General features: G+C 36.7%; 1 protein-coding gene across 1 annotated transcript in view; it reads left to right on the forward strand.

Moving 5' to 3' along the window:
* bnc2 (basonuclin zinc finger protein 2) overlaps nucleotides 1-22761 on the forward strand; it is a 255700-nt gene that overhangs the window by 218679 nt on the left and 14260 nt on the right. The window contains 1 exon segment of the mRNA XM_067403479.1: nucleotides 14612-16914. Coding sequence (XP_067259580.1) covers nucleotides 14612-16914 — 2303 coding nt within the window.

Consider the following 22761-nt stretch of genomic DNA (forward strand, 5'->3'; position numbering starts at 1 on the left):
GTGAGAGAGACCTCCTCTATTGTGACTGGGAACATTCAGTCTTCAACCCAGCTGGTGACAGTTAGCAGCCCTGACATCCTGATGATCACGCTGTCTTTCTTTCTTCCAACAATATGCATGACATGCTTATCAAATGATTGCAAGGCTAACAGTACTTTACAGTAAAACCCCAGGAAAGCCATTTATTTTGACTAATAATTTTGTCATGACCAGGATAAATCTAAGTTCCAAGATATTGCAAGTTTGCTTGTTCCTGAAGTCCTTGTAATTCTCTCTGAACTGACATATGTTTTAAAAAAGACTTCCAGCATGCCTATTCTACCCTTGCTGATTGACTATTCCCTTTGAATTTATTCTTTAAAAAAATGATGAGCCTGTGAGAGAGGAAGATATGGAGAAAGTGTGTTTTTGTGGTTTCAGAGAGTGCACAATCAGAACAAAATACTGTTTTCTTGCATTAATGTATTACAGTTTTACAATTAGTTACATACTTTTGTCAAGCAATACACTTTTTTTTTTTTTTTTCTTTTCCAAAATTCCTCACAAAGTATTTTTCAACATGTAGCTTGACACAGCAGATAATGCAGCTTGGTGCAGCTTGACACCAAAATGCACTAAAATCCCCAAGACACTACATGTCTCCCGTTTTATAGCCAATAGGAGTATTATTATTGTTATAATTATTATTATTTATGTCCAAATGAATATCTTTCTATTTTTCTGTATGCCCATTACTGTTGGCTGTCTCCCTTATTCAGAATCAGAAAGAGCTTTATTGCCAAGTGTGCATGCATTCACAAGGATTTTTTCTTGGTAAATGAAGCTTCATTGCATCATGTCTCAAAAGTGCATCTTGAGACTCTTGTGTTCTGAGCTGTATTTTTTATTTTTTTTTAACCATTCATAAGGGCTGCATCTCACATTTCTAGATGCAAAGACGTGTTCTGTGTGAATCACCACAATTTTTTTTTTGTGCAAAAGTAGTGCAGTTTTTATTCATGATTAATGTGTTAATTCACCCAAAAATTAACATTTTGTCATTAATTACTAACCCTCATGTCGTCACAAACCCATAAGACTTTTTTTCATCTTCGGAACACAAATGAAGATCTTTTTGATGAAATCTGACAGCATTCAGGAGCAGAGCAGAAGCAGCAGTGCCGTGATCATTTCGGCGCTGGGTCTGTTTTTGCTGCACTGCTAACGCTCAATTAAAGTGAAAGTACACCTTTGATGGACAAAATAAATATGATTTCACACAAAAAGTGCTCAAAATGCACAGAATAGGTATATCTAGTTTGTTTTAACAAGAATTGAAGTATGTCAGGAAAGAAAATTAATATTAAATAAAAATATTTATAAAAGATTTACTCATTTAAACTTGTTTTTAATTATTCAGTTTGGGTTAAAGTATGGTGTATTATAAAAAACTAAACTAATCTAGCCAGAAAATATGATATATAAACATTATTTGCGCTATTACACAGACAGCTATAGGATCTAGCATGCCCAAATTAAACCCGAGTTTGCTGGCTTTTCTCGCCGAGTTTGCTGTGTTGTAAACATGTGCATGCATCAGAAGATGTGAAACACAAATCTTACCTCATAGGTGTGCAGCAATGGATAACACAAGGCTTTTATTTATTTATTTTTATTTATTTTATGATTATATGTGAGTGTTGAACACCTTTCATGTTAACAAACTTTCAAGATTATCAAGTTTATAAATGACCAACTTATAAAAACAAATTTATAGCTGTCTTTGTAAAAAAATGCTGACTTTTTATGCAACTTGGAGCCGCTGCTGTGGCACTGTACAAACGCTTCCAGCCTGCAGTTCACTCTCACGCGCTGCAAATGCAATGCTCACATGCCAGCCTTAAGGGTTTGGAAGGACATGAGGATGAGTAATTAATGACAGAATTTAAATTTTTCGGTGAACTAACCCTTTAATGTCAATGTACTTTTTTCAATATACTGTTGTTGTTTTTTTTAACATGCAAAAAATGAAGCATATTTTCATGCAATATGTCAGCTGTAAAAATAGAGATGAACATAGATATGGAAACAGCAATGCTAGACAAGCAAGGCCTTCATGAAACATGACATGCAATGAAGACATGAAACAGAAGTTGTGACAGTCTTGTCTTCCTTATTGTGATGTATATCTGAGTTAAACGGCTTCATGAAAAAGAAAAAAATATTAAAAAATATTAATATATATATTTTATTTTGTCCATCAGGAATTGATTGGATCATTAGATCACTGTGGTTTGCTATTGCTGTGATCTCATGTTAGTGACAGTTTCATCAGCAAGAAAAGAGATGTCGCTATGAGGGGAAGTTATTTTGATTAAAGATTATGAAGGCATATGAATAATAAAAAAAGAGATACACAGATTAATCATTAAAAATAAACACTGCAATATTCCATAACATTTATTTTTTAAAAGGACAATTTTGATTTTATACTGACTTTAAATATATCACACTATTTGTCAATCTCTTACAATCTTTAGCAGATATGCAAAGACATTCAGCATTCATTGTATTGAGGAGGGATGCATCAGTATTTGTACTGTGGCCATACACTATGCCTTCATGAGGGTAATAATTTATCTTTAGCTTTATTTTTATTTTATTTTTTCAATGAGGAATGACTATACAAACAAATTACACATATCTAATTCTTTTTTTTTTTTTTTGGACATAAATTGAATTATTGAATTTATAAAAAGTACTGAATGCATTATGCAATCGAAAAGTAATGAGAATGATACACAGCTTAGTTCACAGACTCTGCTTTTGTGTCTGAAGAGTTTTGAAAATGTGTAGTCCTACTAGGTATTGAAAAAAGCACAAACAGTTGTGAAAAAGTGTAAGGGACACATATTGAGGAAGCAGGCACTCCTATGTCTTTATTTTGATACCTTCCATCTCAGTTGGAACATTTGTGAATAAGAGTGGCCTGTCTCTTTTTGTTTTACATGCTGTTAGTGAAGGCAGCAGCTGATACAAACATGTTGTGGGAGTTGCACAACAAACAGCCATTTGTATCTGCCTTTGACCAGAGGGACTCTTGAAAGGGAAACAAGAGAGGGGTGTAGAGAGAATGACTCGTGCTTAATAGCTCTTGAGTACAGTGGCTGCAGCTCAGTGATGTAGTGTGTCAACTCCCTCCGGATATGGGCACTCCCCTTTATGCACCTTGGCATGACTTTTCACTTTGATTGTCAGGCAAGACTGTGTGCTTCAGTGACTCCATATCCCAGAAACCCCTGGGACAGCAGAAACTGAATATGTGGCAGCTGAGTGCTGTGCAAATGATTATAGAGGGTGCTTTAGTAGCTTAGGCTAATACATATGTACTGTATATGCAAGATATATACAGAAGATATATACAGAAAAAAAAAAAAAAAAATTAATTAAACTTTATTAAATCTGATCTGATCCACACATAGGCAGCAACATCATTGCACCTTTTGACATCCAGAGTAGTTAAATACGGAGTTGGCGTTCGGACGTAAACAGGGAAGCCTGCACTGAGTTTACTAAGTATGACAACGGTGCACAAAAAGTATTATCGTCGCTTCATAACATTAAGTTTGAACCACTGTAGTCACGTTGACTATTTTAACCATGTTACAATTTTAACTATTTTAACAAGAAACTACCATTCTGGATGTCAAAAGTTGCAATGATATTGCTGGATATGTGTGGATCAGATCAGATTTAATTAAGTTTATTAAATTAATTCACAATATGTGCATGTCAAGGGCGCATCAATATAATACATTAATGTGAGTGCGCATTAATGTCATGTGCAGTACGAATGTCTCCAGAAAACTCACGCGCTCTCAAATATAGTGTCCTCATTATATTGTCCTCTATTCTGGCTTAGATATTAGGTGTGCATGCTAAATTTGTAGGCACCTGTAACAAAGGCGGGACTCAGAGTAAGATCCACATGCAAAGCTTTATTAAATGTTGAGCGTGGTCGTACAGGCATGGTCAAACGGGGCGAACAGGAACATCAGAGTCAGGCAGAATCGTAGTCAGAGAACAGGCAGAGGTCAAAAGGCAGGCAGCTAACAATCACAGAACTGTAGAACCAGACAGGGATCAGCAACAGGAACCGGAACAGACAGGGAAACAGAATAACAACGCTTGGAAATGTCACACAGGGAAAACAAGACCTAGCAGTGAGGTGATGTGTGTAAGAGTCTTTTATAGTCCTGGTAATGAGCTGCAGCTGGGTGTGGAGATTAGTGATTAGTGTTAAGTGTGTGCAGGTGAGTGGCAGAGAGGATGATGGGAGATGTAGTCCGGGAACTGACAGGAACAGACGGTGATCATGACAGCACCAACCCGCAGAAACATAAATCGGCACCTATTGTCAAATATTTGAATGTGCTTTGTCATTTAAATTATGTCAATTGATCTATAACTTGCAATGGGTGCTGCCTCGCAGTTCAGAGAATCAGATCTATTCGATCGGATCTTCTGTATTACATTGAACTCACCATTCTTATTTATGCAGTTATAAATGCTCAAAAACGATTAAAATACAATTGAAAATTACTTGTTAGTCATTAACTAACACCTTTATAAACCTTATTGTAGTGTTACCATGCTATCTTTACATAAAATGTACACAGTTTGTAATAAGACAATCACCTTAATGCATTGTTCATTATAAACGTGCAGTTATGAATTACAGTAAGAAGGTTCTAAATAGAAAAAGACGAAATATATGTTTGTTCAACTGTATTATTTTGATAATGAACAAGCTGTGATGGCATGTTTGCAGTGCTGTTGTGTGTGCGTGAATCGCCGGCGCGATCAAACAGCAGTCTTTGCAAGGGACTTGCCTCATCGTCATGGTAACGGTTCGTGGCCAAGTCAGATTATGTCAGAGTTTGTTGTTGTTTGTTGGAAACTCATACATGCGCTGCAAAAGTCCACAACACATGCAAATAGACAAACGCGCTGCAAAAGTCCACAAACGTGCTGCAAAAGTCCACAACACATGCAAATAGACAAATGTGCTGCAAAAGTCCACAAACGCGCTGCAAAAGTCCACAACACATACAAATAGAGAAACGCGCTGCAAAAGTCCACAACACATACAAACAGACAAACGCGCTACAAAAGTCCACAACACATATAAATAGACAAACAGGCTGCAAAAGTCCACAACACATACAAATAGACAAATGCGCTGCAAAAGTCCACAACACATATAAATAGAAAAAACGCACTGCAAATAGGCCTGCTCAAAATGCACATACGATCAGAATGTTAAGTTAAACAAAAAAACTCACCTTTCAGGTGCACAGCACGGGTAAACATTAAACAATCCCAGCCAGCGGTCCCGGACAGGTACGTCAATGTGTTCCCTGTTACATTTTCGTTGTGGTCTGTGCCAGTCCTGGTGCCAGGACAAATGATTTGGGGGTATTATTTTGCGTTATATAATAATATATTTTTTGAATAATTTACTTGATTTTCTGTCTCAAATCCAAGTCAGTTATTCACTGCAGAAAGTGAAACTAAAAACTCTTTACTTTATATATTTTTGTGTTGCTTTATTGTATTTATATATTCAGAGTTCTTTTTGTTACAAGAAAAATATATTAAACCTGTTATAATGACAACACTTATTTTACACTTATTTCAAAATCGTGATACTACTGTATACTGTGATAAAATCTTAATTATTGCAACATGAAAATTTGATATCGTCACATGCCTAGTGTGAACAAGCCTTTAGTGTTTGGTGGTTCAGATATTGGACAGAGTTTGAACAACTGGGTTTCTGTGCTGGCTGGTATGCACTGTAGACAGAAAATTAGATGAAGCAATGCATGATGTTAATGATGTTTATTTTCACTGGAAGTAATTGCAGTATAATAATGTCTTCAACAATAGATTGGCCTGTTTCTAGACCCCTGTCTTCCCAAAACCCTAATACAACTTCTTGCTATTCTTTTGATGCCTACCCACACAGCACTGGTAGTAATATCCATCCTTCCAGAGATCTACTTAGGTAAATTACTGACATACCTAGATGGGATGTTTAATGGGTCTGTTTAGCTGAACCCCTGGCCCATCCACATTACTTCCATTCATTCTTAAATGCATTTGAGTTGTATGTGTGTCAGCAGTAAATAATGCTGTTGGTGACAGTCACAGCTATGTTTGCTGGGTCTGTGAACTCCAGAGGCCTGAGGACAGGAATAGCTCAAGAGATTCTGCTGAAGCAGACAAGGGAAGGAAAAAGCCACCTCTGAGCTAATGGCCTTGCATCTTCCTGGCAGCATGTCAATAATGGCTCTTATCACATTAGGCAAAGAGTCCATTAGCTTATTCTCTTCGCCTGCATGTGCTGTGGCAGCGCCAGTTTGTACATAACCTCTCTAATAGTCTGATTGTGTGTGTGTGTGTGTGTGTGTGTGTGTGTGAGAAAGAGAGAGAGAGAGAGAGTTATAGAATATTAATCCACCAAATGTAAAACACGTGGCTTACTTCACAGTCAAATTAGGATCAGAGAAGAGATATGAAAATGTTTTGTTTGACTTGCAACCAAAGAGGTGTAGATTTTGTTTAAAGCAAGAAGTAAAGTGAATGCATACATATCTTCTCTCCATGTTTTCATCTGATCTCCTTCCAGCTGAGCTAATCTTCTGAAGGTTACTCTTTGACTTCTTTTTAATAACAACAATATAATAGCTTTTGAGCAAGAGGTGTAAGCATTACTCTAAATGATAACAGTAATGTAAAACACCCCTCAGTATCACACTGATACAAGACACGACAGCCAAGAAGCAAATTGTGAGCATATGTGACACCTTTTTCAAGCATTAGTTAGCAATCACTGCAGTGATAGAAAGAAGATGTGATATAATAAAGAAGAATAATAATAAATTTAAAAAAAAAAAATACACAGTTGCACCAAAGTCGTTCATTTCTCACGCACTCCCAATGTTCCCCCTACAGAGCTCCATGTCCACCTAACATTTACTTCCCAGATCAGCAAATACATTATGTTGCCCCACATCAAAGTGATTCGTGTTAGTCAAAATGACAATGATGCAGATCACTTGAATTTTAACACAAGTTCATTCCAATGACAAAACAACAATTACCAATTTAAACCAATATTGCACTCACGTTTTTATGAGGTAGACTTTTAACCCCTTAGCATCCCTAAGGTCTCTTTTGAAAGGTACAGTACATATGTGTACCACAAGTGGTACAGTGAAACATAAATTAACATTTATCAAAATGTCTGAACATGCAGAGTCATCATGATTTTGGTCTACATTGGATGTATTTTAGTCTGTGTTCTGCATTGAGAAAATGCTAGGCAATGCAATTAGAGTAGTTCTGTTCCAAATTATAGAAAAAATGAATGTTCACAGCGGGCCATGTGTGCGTGTGTATAATAGGCAACACCTTATTTGGACATTAAGGTTTTCTCCAGTTTGGTCAGTGTATACCAATTTCCCCCAGAGATTACAAGCAGTCTTTTATGATTATCGTTTAGCCAGGAAATCTGGATGTGTTCTTCTACTACATTCATTTATTTCTTATGTGCCATCCAGCACAATGTCAGATAAACAATATGTATTATTAGATGGCTGAGCTACACACCTCCCTAACACCATCCATTTTTAGACATATTAGCACAATTAAACACTGTGGTTTGCTATAAAAAAAAAAAAAAAAAACATAACATTGCATGTCCACTTTTAACCATCTAAGAATAGAGAGCTCTATGATAATCATGAGGCACTATTTGACCAATGAGACTTACACAAGACTCTTATGAGCTCTCCCTCTGATGTCATGGCTCCAGGCACTGGGCTTTGACTGAGCCTTTTCCCACTTTTTGCCACTTCCCTACTCAATTATTCATTGCTTAAAATAAAAAGGTCAGAAAGTAGAATACTGAGCAATTCATGGGTTCAAGACCTTCTAAGATCACAGGGAAACCTCTGCTTAACCTCCCTTGAAGTAGTGAACACAGGGGATGGAAGGTTTTTTTTTTTTTTTTTTTTTTTTTCTGGGATATGATAGCTACCCCTTGATCAATAGTGAATTCCTGTTGTGTCCATTGGGAGTCACTGGATCAATGTGGTTCCCAGACCAATTGTCCATGGTGAATTAGATGTTTTAGAAATGTCAGTTCTATATTAAGTAAGAAGAAGCAAATATTTGAAATGTTATACCCTGGAAATTTTTTATCAAAATAAAAAATAAATTAAATATTATTGAAGTTTTTTTTATTCATATTTTATTTAATAAAATATTTGAATAATTCTAATGTCAAAGACAAGCTAGTGTGCTACGCATGGGCCCAGTCTATGCATTTACCTTTTCTTACTCTGTGCCCACTGTATATATAGTACGAAGTATATATTTCTTAGAGCTTAATGATCCCATTACTATGATAAGTGATGATTGCTAAAAGGGCTCTATTCAGTGGCTTAATTTCCAGCCTTTAACACAAGACTTGGGTATGTTAATATGATAACTGCATAACTGAGGGTTTTTTTATTTTATTTTTTTATGCTGGTAACATTGGCATGGATATTTGACCATATTTTGCCTGTCCTCAGAGACCATTTACAAAGCTTAAGCCTAAAGCATCATTATTGGGTTGCAGTAAGTGACACCAGCAGCAGTGAGATAAATACAGCCATAACAGTTGACACGTTTGCAGCATTTGCCAACTGCACCATGGATAGATGAGACCTGTGACTTAACGCTATAATTATTAACTAATTGTCTTTAACCTCACAAACAGTGTTCAGCCACATTATGTAAAGGAGTCAGGGATGTGTAATGACAGTGTAATCCATCACAGCATTGGGGGGCGTGGGGTTCTAATGAGATTTCATTTGAGAATGGCAAATCTGCAGAATGCATAGATAGAAGCCACATTAAGCTAATTGGGAGATGAGTGCCTTGGTGTAAAAGTGCTTCTAATGGCAGGTTTGTTACCTGACTAATGCAAGGGAGTTGGCTAAGGACCTGAGGCTGATTTGTGGGCAGACATACTAATATTTTATTTTACCAGTCAATCTAAATGTAGCCTCCTCTTCACCGCATTTAGTTTTAGTTTCAATCCAGTATAATATTTCATGAGTCAAGAAATTAATACTCAAAAGGATATAGGTATGGGAAATCTCAATAATGAAAGGTTCCTAAATCTAACCAAAAGCACATGTTTTTTCCAAGCAGAACTCTAATCAACAGCCCCCTTTTTCACATGATCTTGACTTTTCTGCATGTTTGGGTGTGGCCTTAGCTTTGGCTAACTTGGATCTAGATGTCTCTGGAAATGTATGTGGGTGTGTTTGCATGGTCTGTCTTACATTGGCCCTCCAAAGAGTGCTGCCTAGATATGACCTGTATCATGACAGCTGATTGGCACCAGCATTTCTAAACAATTCCATTTGGTAAACATAACAGTCCAATGTCTTGCTTTATACTCTGAATTTGATAAAAAAAATAAATAAGTAATAATAATAATAATAATAGATAAACTCACGTCAAATTTGTTTGAAAAGCAGTGTTGAATAGTGGCAGCTGTCCAAACAGTCAAAGTTCATTCCTTGCTCAACTTACAAATGCAAATGGCACTATTTGAAAATAACTTTATTCTGGCTGCTCTGATCATTTATTGTGAGATAGTTAAAGGGTCATGAAACCCCAAAACACTTTTTTGAGATGTAAACAGATATGTATAGGCTGCACATAATTGAAAACACTAAAGGTACTCATTAATGTTATTCATAAGTGAAAAAATAGTTATTTTTGAATTTTTCAGTGCGATTTCTGTCTTCCTGTTTGAAAAGCTAAGTCGGATCAACGTCACAAAATCTGACGTCATCGTGTACTTTCGAACATGCTGACGTAGATTCTCGACATATATATATATATATATATATATATATATATATATATATATATATATATATATATATATATATATATATATATATATTCATGACATAAAGGTCATTCAATCCAATCACTGCGCTGTAGTATGCATACGATTATAATTGGTATTATGCATGAGGAAGTATCACTTCTCTCGCCTCGGTCTGTTGTCATTCAGGGACATATCGTTGGTGTTCGTTTCCTCAGTGCTACAACACAATGTGTTTTCCTGCGATGCGACCAGAGCAGAGGTTTGTGTGCATGTGTATTGTTTTGCTGTAATCTACCAGCACAAATGGAAAATATGTTCGCGTGAGATCGCATTACAGCAGAGAATTCACATGTCACAAAAGTGCTGTTCATTCACTTCTGCCTGCTCTAACTGCGTTCAAACACGCGAGCCGTATGCTGTGTCCCTCAGCACAGCATGTGTGTTGTTTGTATTTTGCTCGCGATGCGGTCAGAACTGGAGTTTGAATACGAACACATGAAAAATACGATTGTTTTTATGATATACACGCAGAGCGCGCATATGCTCGATTTCAGCGCGGAGCTCCGCGATGAGTTTATTAACACTAGTCACGTGTCACATAGTTCATACAGAATAAAGTATCCGTGTTTAAAGTTTTTATTTCACACATTCTCCTGCACCAAACATTAACCAGCACGGTGTAGTTATGCACACATATTTCATCAAGTCTTCTTCAAATGAATTATATGCGCAAACTGGACACTGATACAGTGGTGTAGCCTCTCTGAACGCGACGACACAATTATTCTAAAAGACTGATTTTGAGACTGCAGTGCTCGTAAACGTAACCAAAGTAGCCTATTATTAGCCCTATTAAATATTCTTTTGCATTTCTCTCTTGTGCTTGGAAGTTTGTTGTCATTCTCTCTCCCCCGTACACTCCCACATTTCCAGAGCTTTGCCCATTTTCACAGACTTTTTGAAACTCAGAGGTGTGAACGACCAGGGTAAAACAGGGAGGTTTCATGACCCTTTAATAAAGAAAGTTAATTGTTAGTAAAAGACCCATTGTAGGTTCATTGCTGTTGTACCTTAACGTTTATTATTTTAACAAAGAAAAAATTCAAAATGCCACCCCCCACCTAATTGAACCATACATTTTTGTTATGAACTGGGACAGTATTTCAAAGATGTAACATGCAGTTGTAGGACATTTCATCTCCCTGCTCCAAGTCTAACACACACTGCACTGAAAATGGGGTGCCTGTGTGCACATACAGAACACGTTATAAATGAGCCTATGATCAGTGATTAAGATCAGCCAATTTTTTAGCCACACTCCAGCATACTGTTGGAAATCTCAGAAGCATAGACCAGGAGACTTTGGGATCTCTTGAAGCAGAAGTTACTCTTTATTGAGAAACACACTGTGAATCACTGTGGTCATCCAAAATCTGACTAAGGCATTGTACTTGGTAGTTCATATACATTCAAGGGGGAGGGATCAGCCCATTCTCTACATTTCCCAGCCACGATCTAATCAGCATAACTGTGTCATTCAAATGCATAGGTGCTAATCCAATCAGTCTGACAGTATCGCCCATACCTTTACATTATCATAGAGACAAAGGCACTGCTGTATCTTGAGCTTGTCATGCCAAATGGTCAGGAAGACAAAAGGTTAATGTCACACACCCCTGAGCTGCCTGCCTTGACCTTCTTAGAATGTCATTATCTTTACCTTAACATGCTAAATACAATATACTTCACCTTAGTAATTCATGTGAGGTGATGTCAGTATGTAGGATCAACAGATCTTAAACAGATTATTAAATTTGTAATCCCACAACACATTCAGCTGTGGAACAGACAAAATATACACTATATAACTTCATATAACTTACATTTCCAGACTTTTTTAAATACATTTATTAAAAGTTAAAACAAAGATTATTGGAGTTTGTATGTTTTACAAGAAAATACTATTTTAGCCTATCTGCTTAAAAAAATAGAATCATGTTTAATTTAAATGTATACTCGCAGGTTCTTCACCATTTGCTTCTACACCATTGTGTGTGTGGGTGTATGTGGGTGGGTGTGTGTGTAAAGACTTAGGGAAGGTAATACATTTCCAGAAGTAAGAAGATAAACAGAAAGAACAGAATGAGAGAATTTCTCAAACATTCCACAATATTTATTTTTTAAAAGCATTTTCAGTACATCTTTTAGTTACTATTTAAAAATTCACTTTGTAATTTACTTTTTTCCCCTTCACTTACATCAAATTGAAATACAGGAGTTCAAACCACTGTGCTATATAAAATAATATTGTTGAGGCTGAAATTGAAAGTCTTACCTCCAGGCTAAACTCATACTCAAACACGGAATGAAAGTGTAAAATATTTTTAATGTATATTTAACAACAAATACCCCAGTGACTATTGATGTGCTGTCTCTAAAGAATTTATCTTGCTTAAATTTCTGAGGCCATGCTGTTGTGAAACCATTCTGTATTCCCACCTCTCGTTTTCTCTTACTTTCCTCTTTTTTCTTCACTTTCTCTCATTCTCTAACTCTCTTACTCTCTTTAAACATTTATTCTCTATCTGTGCCTTAAAGGCCCTTTGTGCTTTGTTCTGTTGATTTTTACAGCTCTTAAAATCCAGAGTAACCATTTATCATTCATAGATCCTAGCAGACTGGGGCAGACAAAGCCTTGCCTTGTGTCATCTCTAATTGTCATCAGAACAGCCATTGCTCCCTTGATGTTGCCTTATTCTGTGTCAATGGTAAACTGGATAATGTATGAGAAGAGCAAACAAATTTTCTCTCCCCTTAAACTGGAAGTGCCATTCATAAACTTGCATGGTAGTAAGGGCAAAGTGACACATTTTTGGTATCACAGCCTGTGGCAAATGTCAATGAACATTTATAAACATTTTATAGATAGTTCATGAAAGGTTGTGGCTGTTAATTTACATGACTTAAAAAGCCTGCTTAGTCACATGCAAACAATACCAGTGATAAAGCAATATCAGGTGATGTTTTTGAACTTCAGTAGGGTTTAGAAAGCACAGTAATATAATGTAAGGAGACACACTTCAGAGTCAAATAATAATGTACGAGAAAGAGGGAACAGAAAACTAAGTCACATATTTAATGTATCAAAGTTACAAGCCTGACCACAACTCTAAAAGAAGCTGCCAAGATTCCATTCCCAGAATCTCTTGCCATGGCTCAGCGTCTGGCAGTGGGCAAGTGTGCAAAGCTCAAACTGTTTTATTTTTCAGTGGTTAATAATACCATTACTTAGAAGAACAAGCTACTTGGAAGTGGTGCTTATTTCTCCTCCTGGAGCAATACTGCTCTCTCAAGATGGAAAGTTCCCACATCCAAAGGTTCCGGCTCTGCAAAATAATAATAATAAAGAAAAAAAGAAAAATATAATAAAATATTAAATAATATAAAATAATAAAAAAAATAAAAATAAAGAAAAATAAAAAATAAAAGGTCAGTTAGGGATATGTTGATATTTACATAATTTCAAACTTGCATGCCTGAAGGCAAACCGTATGTATGTTAAAATTTTTAGTTGATACAATCTTCTTGAGAAAGTATGACATTAATATTTAATCTAGCTTGACTCCAATTAACATGAAGCTTAGTTAATACTGATCTGCATCCTGCTTAATAATTGTAATGCAAGATTGCTGTCCCCTCCAAGGCTTCTTCAAAGACATGGTAAAATAAACATGAGCTGTTTAGTTTTTGTCCAACATTGCAGCCACAGAAATTTAAATTTTTGTAATTTTTTTTTTTTTTTTTTTTGAAGTTGTGAACCTTCCTTTTGACAATCTGACATAGTTTAAAACTATATTTGACACAATATTCAAAGCAGATATACCAAATAAATAAATAATCTATTATTATTCCCTTAATTTAATCTCTTTACTGTTCTTTACTGTCTGTAAACAGCATTAATCAGTGGATAATTGTGGGAAAGGCAGCAAGGGTTATATCTTTTTTGAGAAGTTTTGTTCATTGTCTTATAATACAACAAATAGATTGATGTCTTGTCTGCAGTTTCACAGAGGCTCCCTAAAAATGAATACTGGTGGCTTCTATTTGTTGGCTGAAGACTCTGTTAAAGGGATAGTTCACCCAAAAATGAAAATTATTCCATGATTTACTCACCCTCAATATATGGTATATATGACTATCTTCTTTCAGATGAACACAATCCGAGATATATTTAAAAATATCTTTAGTCCTCTGAAAAAAAAGTAAGGCTCATCCATACAGCTCCAGGGGGTTAATAAAGGCGTTTTTGTAAGAAGAATATCCATATTTAAAACTTTATAAATTCAAAAAACTAGCTTTTGGGTGGACAACCATATGCAGAATGTGTAAAACTATCCTTTTAAGCTTTGCATGGGTTGCCTTCATAGTGCACCTAATGACTACATGTGTATGGCTGATTTAAGAAAGAAAAGACAAAGTGTAGAGAGACCTAGATATTGTCAGTTGAGAACCATATTATCAGTCTTTATATACTGTTTCATGTTCTCTTTTGGGTGATATTCACTCATCCTTATCCTTACCCTCCCCATCTCTGTCTTCTCAGATAATATGCAGAAAAAAATAAGTATTTGCTTTGTGTTTTAATATTTTCTCTGATATGGCCTCTAGGATGCTGCAGGCAAGGTTCTGGACAGATGGACTATAATGTCCCGGGAAGAGGAGATCATCACTCTGCAACAGTTTCTGCGCTTTGGTGAAACCAAGTCTATTGTGGAATTGATGGCCATCCAGGAAAAGGAGGGTCAGGCAATTACAGTGCCCTCATCAAAGACTGACTCTGGCATCAGAACTTTTATTGAAAGCAACAATCGCACACGTAGTCCTGGTCTTCTGTCGCACCTAGAGAACAACAGCCCCTCTAGCATTCACCATTTTGAGAATATCCCAAACAGTCTGGCCTTCTTGCTGCCCTTCCAGTACATCAACCCAGTGTCAGCCCCCATGTTAGGGCTGCCACCAAATGGACTGACAATTGAGCAATCAGGTCTCAGAATGCGAGAGCCAAATCTGCCCAATCAGAATGAGCAGGTGGAGACCAGTGAATCTGAAGTGTCCCTCTCACCATTTCGTAGTGGTCAGAGCCCAAGTCGAGGAGCAATGGGGACCTTACCTAACGCCATTGAACCTAAGACAGAACCCAACAGAGCTTCACCCATCTCTCCAACACCATCTACACAGCATTCCCAGCAACCGCAGACACCAACACAGCAACCACAGGGGCAGCAACAGCAGCAGTCAAGCACTCTGAACAATCACCAGATCCATCATCATTTTGAAAAGAATGAACAATCGAAAACCATTACACACTCATCTTTCTCTTCCAAAATGCATCGCATGCGTCGTATGGGTGCAACCTCACGTAAGGGACGCGTTTGCTGCAACTCCTGTGGCAAGACTTTCTATGATAAGGGTACTCTAAAGATCCACTACAATGCTGTGCATCTGAAGATTAAGCACCGTTGTACTATTGAAGGCTGCAATATGGTCTTCAGCTCATTGCGAAGTCGTAACCGCCATAGTGCTAATCCCAATCCTCGCCTACATATGCCTATGCTGAGGAACAACCGGGACAAGGACCTCATTCGCTCCAGTTCTGGGACTGCCACACCTGTCATATCAAGTGCCAAAAGTGGCTTCAGTATAACTAGCCCAGGGCGACCACCACTAAGCTTTGCCACCCCTCCTCTTGACCCTATGATACAGTCACCTCTGCAGAGCCCTCTTGTCTTCCCTTCCCTGAAGTCTGTGCAGCCAGTGCAACCTGTGCCACCTTTTTATCGCACACTGCTTTCTCCTGCTGATCTAGTTAGTCCCCCAGTCTCTCTGCCCACCAGTCCAATTTTGCCTACCACAATCAATAGCACATCTTTGACTGACCAGCAACAGATGTTAGCTGCTAGCTCCCACAACATGGATGTATCTGAAACATTTTCTCATCACCTACCCACAACTCCCAGTACCCAAGATTCCATGACTCTTGACCCTATGCCTAAAAAGAAGCCTCGCAAATCTAGTATGCCAGTAAAGATAGAGAAAGAAGTGATAGATGTGGCAGATGACTATGATGACAAAGATGATGATGATGAAGATAGTTGTCATCATCACCACCATCAGCCATCCAACATCCATAACAATGTCAATGGCAACTGCAACAACAACAATAACAGCAGCAGCAGCAGTCATCATTGTGGGGGTAGCGGACATCAGTCTCCATCACACGATGAAATGAGTCCCAGTCTAGCCCTTAGAGGCATGCTCCATCCTGACCAAGAAGATTGCATTGGGAGTCACGGTAGTAGAAGCCACGGCGACCTGCGCTGTATTGACAGTTTTACCTCTGAGGACCAAGATCATGAGCGTGACTTTGAAAATGAGTCAGAGACATCTGAATCCAAAATTCTCTACCGTGATGAGCTGATGGACACTGACGAACATCAGCCTGCCTTAGAGAGAAACCTGGATAAGGAACAACAGGGGGTAGAAGATGAAGGACGCCTCCAGAAAGTTTTGGAGGAACAAAGGCATTCCCCACCTTCCCAACACCAGCCTGTTATCAAAATCAAGGAAGAAATCAATGATCCTACTTATGACATGTTTTGCATGGGTCAATATAGCCTTTATAATGGGGGTATGGCAGCTGCTGCTGCCGCTGCTGCCAGCATGGCTGCCTTACATGAAAGTTTCATCTCTTCTATGAGCTATGGAACAAGCCCACCGAAGTTCCCCTCCCAGTCCCCTGAGGGTGATCTCTGCTCGAGTCCTGATCCCAAGATCTGCTACGTTTGCAAAAAGAGCTTCAAAAGTTCATACAGTGTTAAACTGCACTACAAGAATGTGCACCTAAAAGAGATGCACGTGTGTACTGTGGCTGGATGCAACGCTGCTTTCCCCTCCCGACGGAGCAGAGATAGGTGAGACAAATCACTTTTATTTTCCACTGAAATCAAACTGATATATGCTGATATAAATATTATAACTGGTAAACTTAAAACAGGCAGTTTTGAGTATGTTTTTAAACAATAACGTTACAAAATATTTATAATTCACTATACTATACTGTTTTTTTAAGTGTATTATTTAAAATTGTGTCCATTTAAAGGTAGTTCTATCATGACCTCAATCTTAAATTTTTACATTTAATAAAGTTAGTACATACAGTGGCATGAAAAAGTATGTGAACCCCTTGCAGAATCTGTGAAAATGAAAATTATTTTAAGAAAATAAGAGGGATAGTAAAAAAAATGCATGCTACTGTCCTGAGTAAGATATTTTATATAAAATATGTTTGCATTTAGTTCACAAGACAAAACAATAGCTGAATTTATTAAAATAACCCCATTCATAAGTATGTGAACCATTGATTCTCAATACTGTGTGTGGTTACCTGATGATCCACGACTGTTTTTTTTTTTTTTGTTTTTTTGTATTGTGTTGGTTGTTCATGAGTCTCTTGTTTGTCCTGAGCAGTTAAACTGAGCTCTGTTCTTTAGAAAAATCCTCCAGCTCCTGCAGATTCATCAGTTTTCAAGCATTTTTGCATATTTGAACCATTTCCAGCAGTGACTGTAGGATTTTGAGATCTGTGTTTTCATACTGAGAACAACTGAGGGACTCAAACACAACTATTAAAAAAGGTTCAAACATTCACTGATGTTCCAGAAGGAAACACGATGCATTAAGAGTCGGGGTGTGAAAACTTTTGAACAGGATGAAGATGTCACAATTTTTCTTATTTTGTTTAAATATCATTGTTTTTCATTTCATTTAGCCCTTCGGAACCAACAGAAGATACTTGCATGTTTCCCGGCAGAAAAATTAAGTACAATTTACCTTGATATTTGAATTCAAAAGTTTTCACCCCTCGGCTCTTAATGCATCATGTTTCCTTCTGGAGCATCAGTGAATGTTTGAACCTTTTTTAATAGTTGAGTTTGAGTCCCTCAGTTGTCCTCAGTGTGAAAAGATGAATCTCAAAATCATATAGCCACTGCTGGAAAGGGTTCAAATATGCAAAAAATGCTTGAAAAGTGATGAATCTGCAGGACCTGGAGGAATTTTCTGAGCTCAGTTTAACAGCTCAGGACAAACAAAAGACTCATGGACAACCATCACAAAACATAAAAACAGTCGTAGATCATCAGGTAACCACATACATTATTGAGAATCAATGGTTCACATACTTATGAATGGGGTTATTTTAATAAATTCAGCTATCGTTTTGTCTTGTGAACTAAATGCAGACATCTTTTATGTAAAATATCTTACTCAGGACAGTACTAAACAAAAAAAAATAACTTGCATTTTTTATTATCCCTCTTATTTTATTAAAATAATTCTCATTTTCACAGATTCTGCAAGGGGTTCACATACTTTTTCATGCCACTGTATACATGTGTGGGGAACCTGATTGACCTTCATTCTTGCAAGTTTGAGGGGGACAAATTGTTGAAAAAAAAGATGTTAACAAATTATGCTTTAACATGAAGAATGTGTTGATTGTACATTTCTGCAGACAGTTATTTATTGCATTAATGTGCTGTTTACCTGTACTTGCTCACCTGTCACACATAGGTAGACATGCATACATTAGCAGAGGCTGCAGCTTGTCAAACCACTGCATTCATTATCACATCAGGAGGTGCAGGTTTCTCCAACTGCTAGTTAGCACATTTACCATAAACAGTCCCAGAATACATTTATGCTAGAGGGCAAGCAACAAATGGATCTTCAGTCAAATGTAGACTTTCCAAAGCTAATTGTTTTGGCTCTACAAGTAAAATGCATTCTGCAATACTATACTGCCCGGCCAAAAAATAAATAAATAAATAAATAAATAAATAAATAAATAAATAAATAAATAAAATTGCTGTTTGAATTTAAATAGGTAAATGCTTAAAGGTCTATGATTTGATAATTATTGCAGTGATTATTATGTTTCTAGCATGTTATATGTTTGGCAACAGTTCTTCTAACCCTAATTGATGGAGTGTGTAGCTTTCTTGGTCCTCTTCAATCAAAAATGAATTTTTTTTTTTTTTTTTTTTTTTTGCTTAATCAGAATGGGATGACACTTGGTGACTTTTGTTGCATTAGCTATGTGAACACACAAAAAAATCATGGACATGATTCGGTTATGTTAAAGGGTCGAAAAAAAAATCACACTTGGCTCCTTTACAGTCAAAAATGTAAACACACACACACACACACACACACCTACACACACACACACGCAGACACACAGGACATTCCATGGGCGTAATGGTTTTTATACTGTACAAACTGTACATTCTATCCCCCTACACTACCCCTACCCCTAAACCTACCCATCACAGAAAATTCTGCAGTTTTACATTTTTAATAAGACATTGTTTAGTATGATTTTAAAGCTATTTCAAATATGAGGACTCATGAAATGGCCTCATATTTCATGTTTACGTCATATTACCAGTGTGATACCCATGTCATTATACAATTTTTTTTTTCACTATTATACACCCATATTAACTGGTGTGGCTGTAACAATATGGTAACATTTTGCCAAAAGTTAGCCAAAAGTTGTTGACATCAGATCAGACTCAGATCAAACGTTGACAAAAAGTAGTCTTTGAGAATGTCTAAGTATAAATCCAAATCCACAGCTTAATAAAAATAAGTATTTATTACTAACAACCACTAGATAATTTCTAAGCAACTTTATATAGAACTATATAGGAATCGAGCATGGCTAGATATAGGCTATTACCTGTGTCTGGTATATTGCATTACATTCATTCTTCAAGTCGATGTCCATAATATTACATCCTTTATACAAGTCCGTTTGAATGTCCGCTGAGGTAAGCGATCTTTGTATTTGTTCCTTTTTTTTAGCTTTGGGAATTTTCCATCCATAACACCACAGCGCTAAAACAACTTCCTTTTGCAAAAGTCAAACATAAAGCACTAGTTATTAAAAAAAAAAAAGGTCACCATTTACGCTGGTATGTGGGTTTTACAAATATGTAACAAATGAAAAGGATTTTAAAGAGCTTGTGACAAAACCTCCTAACTCCATTGGATCCTCAAACTGTCAGTCAAGTCTCATTAATCCACCTCACCTCATGAATGAAGTGCGCACACAGTTTGGACATCTCCTCTGTGCAATGCAAAGGAAAAAAAAAAAACAATGTAAAGCGTTTTCTTTACTCAAAAAAACATATGTTTATAAAGTTTAATGTTTTACGTATTTGAAGCGGAGAAGAGTCTGATATGTCCCGTCTAGTTGTAGCCAATGTGCTATATAAGGATGTAACGTAACGTTTATTATTATCAAATTTGATATAGCACAATTTGACTTGCTCTGTAACAAATAATAGATTAATAAGACCAAAGATTGCCCGCTCTATGTACTCAAATTGAATTATGTCTCATGTTTAACCACTATAAGAGCCAGCGGCAAATCCCCGAGGCACTGGCTGAGATGAAGCTGTTCTCGGTGGTTACAGAAGCACTGTACGGCCGCTGACGCACTCGAGCTCGCATCTCCGAAAACGTCAAAACAAATTGTAAAATAGGCTCTGTTATTAAATATGAGTCACATATTTCAGGTCTAAAGAAGTAGTATTTGTAAAAATTACGGTTGATTTGATCGGCCGCCATGACGGTCACTTCAAGCGGAGTGATACAAACGGTGAAAAGGCAGTAGGAGTGCTGTTATCACTGAAATATTGCATAGCTATCAGCCAATCAGATTCGAGAACCAGACAGAACTGTTGTATAAATATATATATATATATATATATATATATATTATTTTTTTTTTTTTTTTACTCCCACTAGATAACACTAATCTACCTTCAAAAATTTGATTTTAAATACCTTGTCTCTACTGGAATACTGCTTTAATTGAAAAATAATTTAAAATAATTATTAGAACAAAATAAGTAATAATTTTATCGTAGAAAAATAGCTAATAAAAGTTGTATAAATATTGCATGGTATCACAAAATACCTTCAATTTTTTAAATAATAATCAAAAAATATTATTGAACAAAAATATATTACATTGGTTTTCCTGAAAAAAAAAAAAAAAAAGAAGAAGTTACATTTCAAGGCTTTGGTCACTTTTGACCACGAAGGAGCCAAGTGTGACCCCTACAAGAAGAGGACCAGGGGGTTAAACAACCATATAGGAAGGCACATCACTGCCATATTCCAGGATGACAATGGGCAGTAAATAAAAGTCAGCCATACCATTAGTGACATAAAAGTCACTACTAATATCATTGAGCAGAAAGTTAAAAAAATTGGTTTCATTTAGTGACCCTCTTACATACTCACAATGTAGGTCAATTCATGTAATCTTTAAAAACTGCTCCACTTCAGGGAAGTCCATAGTAGAATATACTGTACATCTGTATCAAAATACAGAAATATATAAAAAAAAGCTTGATAGACATGCACGTTCAATTATTAACCCATCTCAAGTCCAACATTCACCATTGTGCAGTGAGACAAAAGCATCTATCATTATTTTGTTGCCAGAGGAGCAGTACATGCCAGAGAGAGCCATCTAGACACAGTCAATCACTCTAAAGAGAAAAAAAAGAGACCTCATCCATCTCATTCACTCCAGAGGAAGGAGAGATAAGAGCCTGTCTCTTCTCACCCTCTCTGGTCACAGGTTACGGTTTTATTTAGATAACAAATAATTGAAGGCATGTTAATTTGCATGTGTGTGTGTGTGTGTGTGTGTGTACCTTACCTACTTAACCATATTTTGAGGACAAATTTGTAACCAGAAGTGAGCTAAACCTGTTCCCAGCCCTGTTTGTTCATTAGTACAGTGTAAACATCACTGGTGACTGTAGGACAGAGAAGAGTAAATAGTAGGCCTGTTATGACAATTAAATAACCGTCTGATCGCGGTTATTTCAAACATAGTTGCACTCTTTTATAGGCCTATTGCACAAGGGGGAGTCAAGTACCAAAATAAATAGACAAGCACCAATTGAGTTTTCATGCAAAACATTTAAAGTCATTTGAAGCCATTCCATAGCTTAATGTGAGGGACAGAAGAATATTTACATCATTCAGTTCATGGAAACTCGTCTTCCCTCTACTGCGGCTGTCAATCATTCTGCGTTCAGCATTCAAACTGCACATCTCATCCGGTTACAACAGTCAGCACGGTAAAACTCTCTCCAATATGATATATTCCCATTATAATGTTTGATTTGTAGATAAAGGGCTGTGGATTTGCATAAAATGACTTTATTTTGCTGGAGTTTATTGCTGTTTCTAAACGATGTCACTTGCTACCGGGTCTGTTAGGTCACACAGCACAAGGATTATGAATTGGCATCAAACGCACAATAACTGGAATTTAAAACTGTGAAGAAAAAAAATGACCAAAAAACTATTGGTATACACTAGGATCTGTGCGCTTGACATTTCTTCGCTTTGTGACATTAACTTTACGATGTGCGCTCAGTGCTGCTCACTGTGACTCTATGTTGCTTTAAGCACAGAATTCTGCATCTGGGATGTGCATAAGCCAAGCGGTTTATTCTGTTTTGAAGCATTTCATATAATCATGGTTTTGCACACTGGAAGTTTATTAAAAGCCTATCTTGTTCTGTTGTATCTATCATATGTTGTCCCATTAAAAAGATGCAAAATACATTTAAAACAAGCATATTTTAATTTTATATTTCTGTGTATATATAGGCTAATTCTTTACATTCATATATAAGCATACAAATGGTTGAACTTATGAATAC

This window comes from Chanodichthys erythropterus, chromosome 12 (genome assembly GCF_024489055.1).
Source record: "Chanodichthys erythropterus isolate Z2021 chromosome 12, ASM2448905v1, whole genome shotgun sequence".
Lineage (NCBI taxonomy): Eukaryota > Metazoa > Chordata > Actinopteri > Cypriniformes > Xenocyprididae > Chanodichthys > Chanodichthys erythropterus.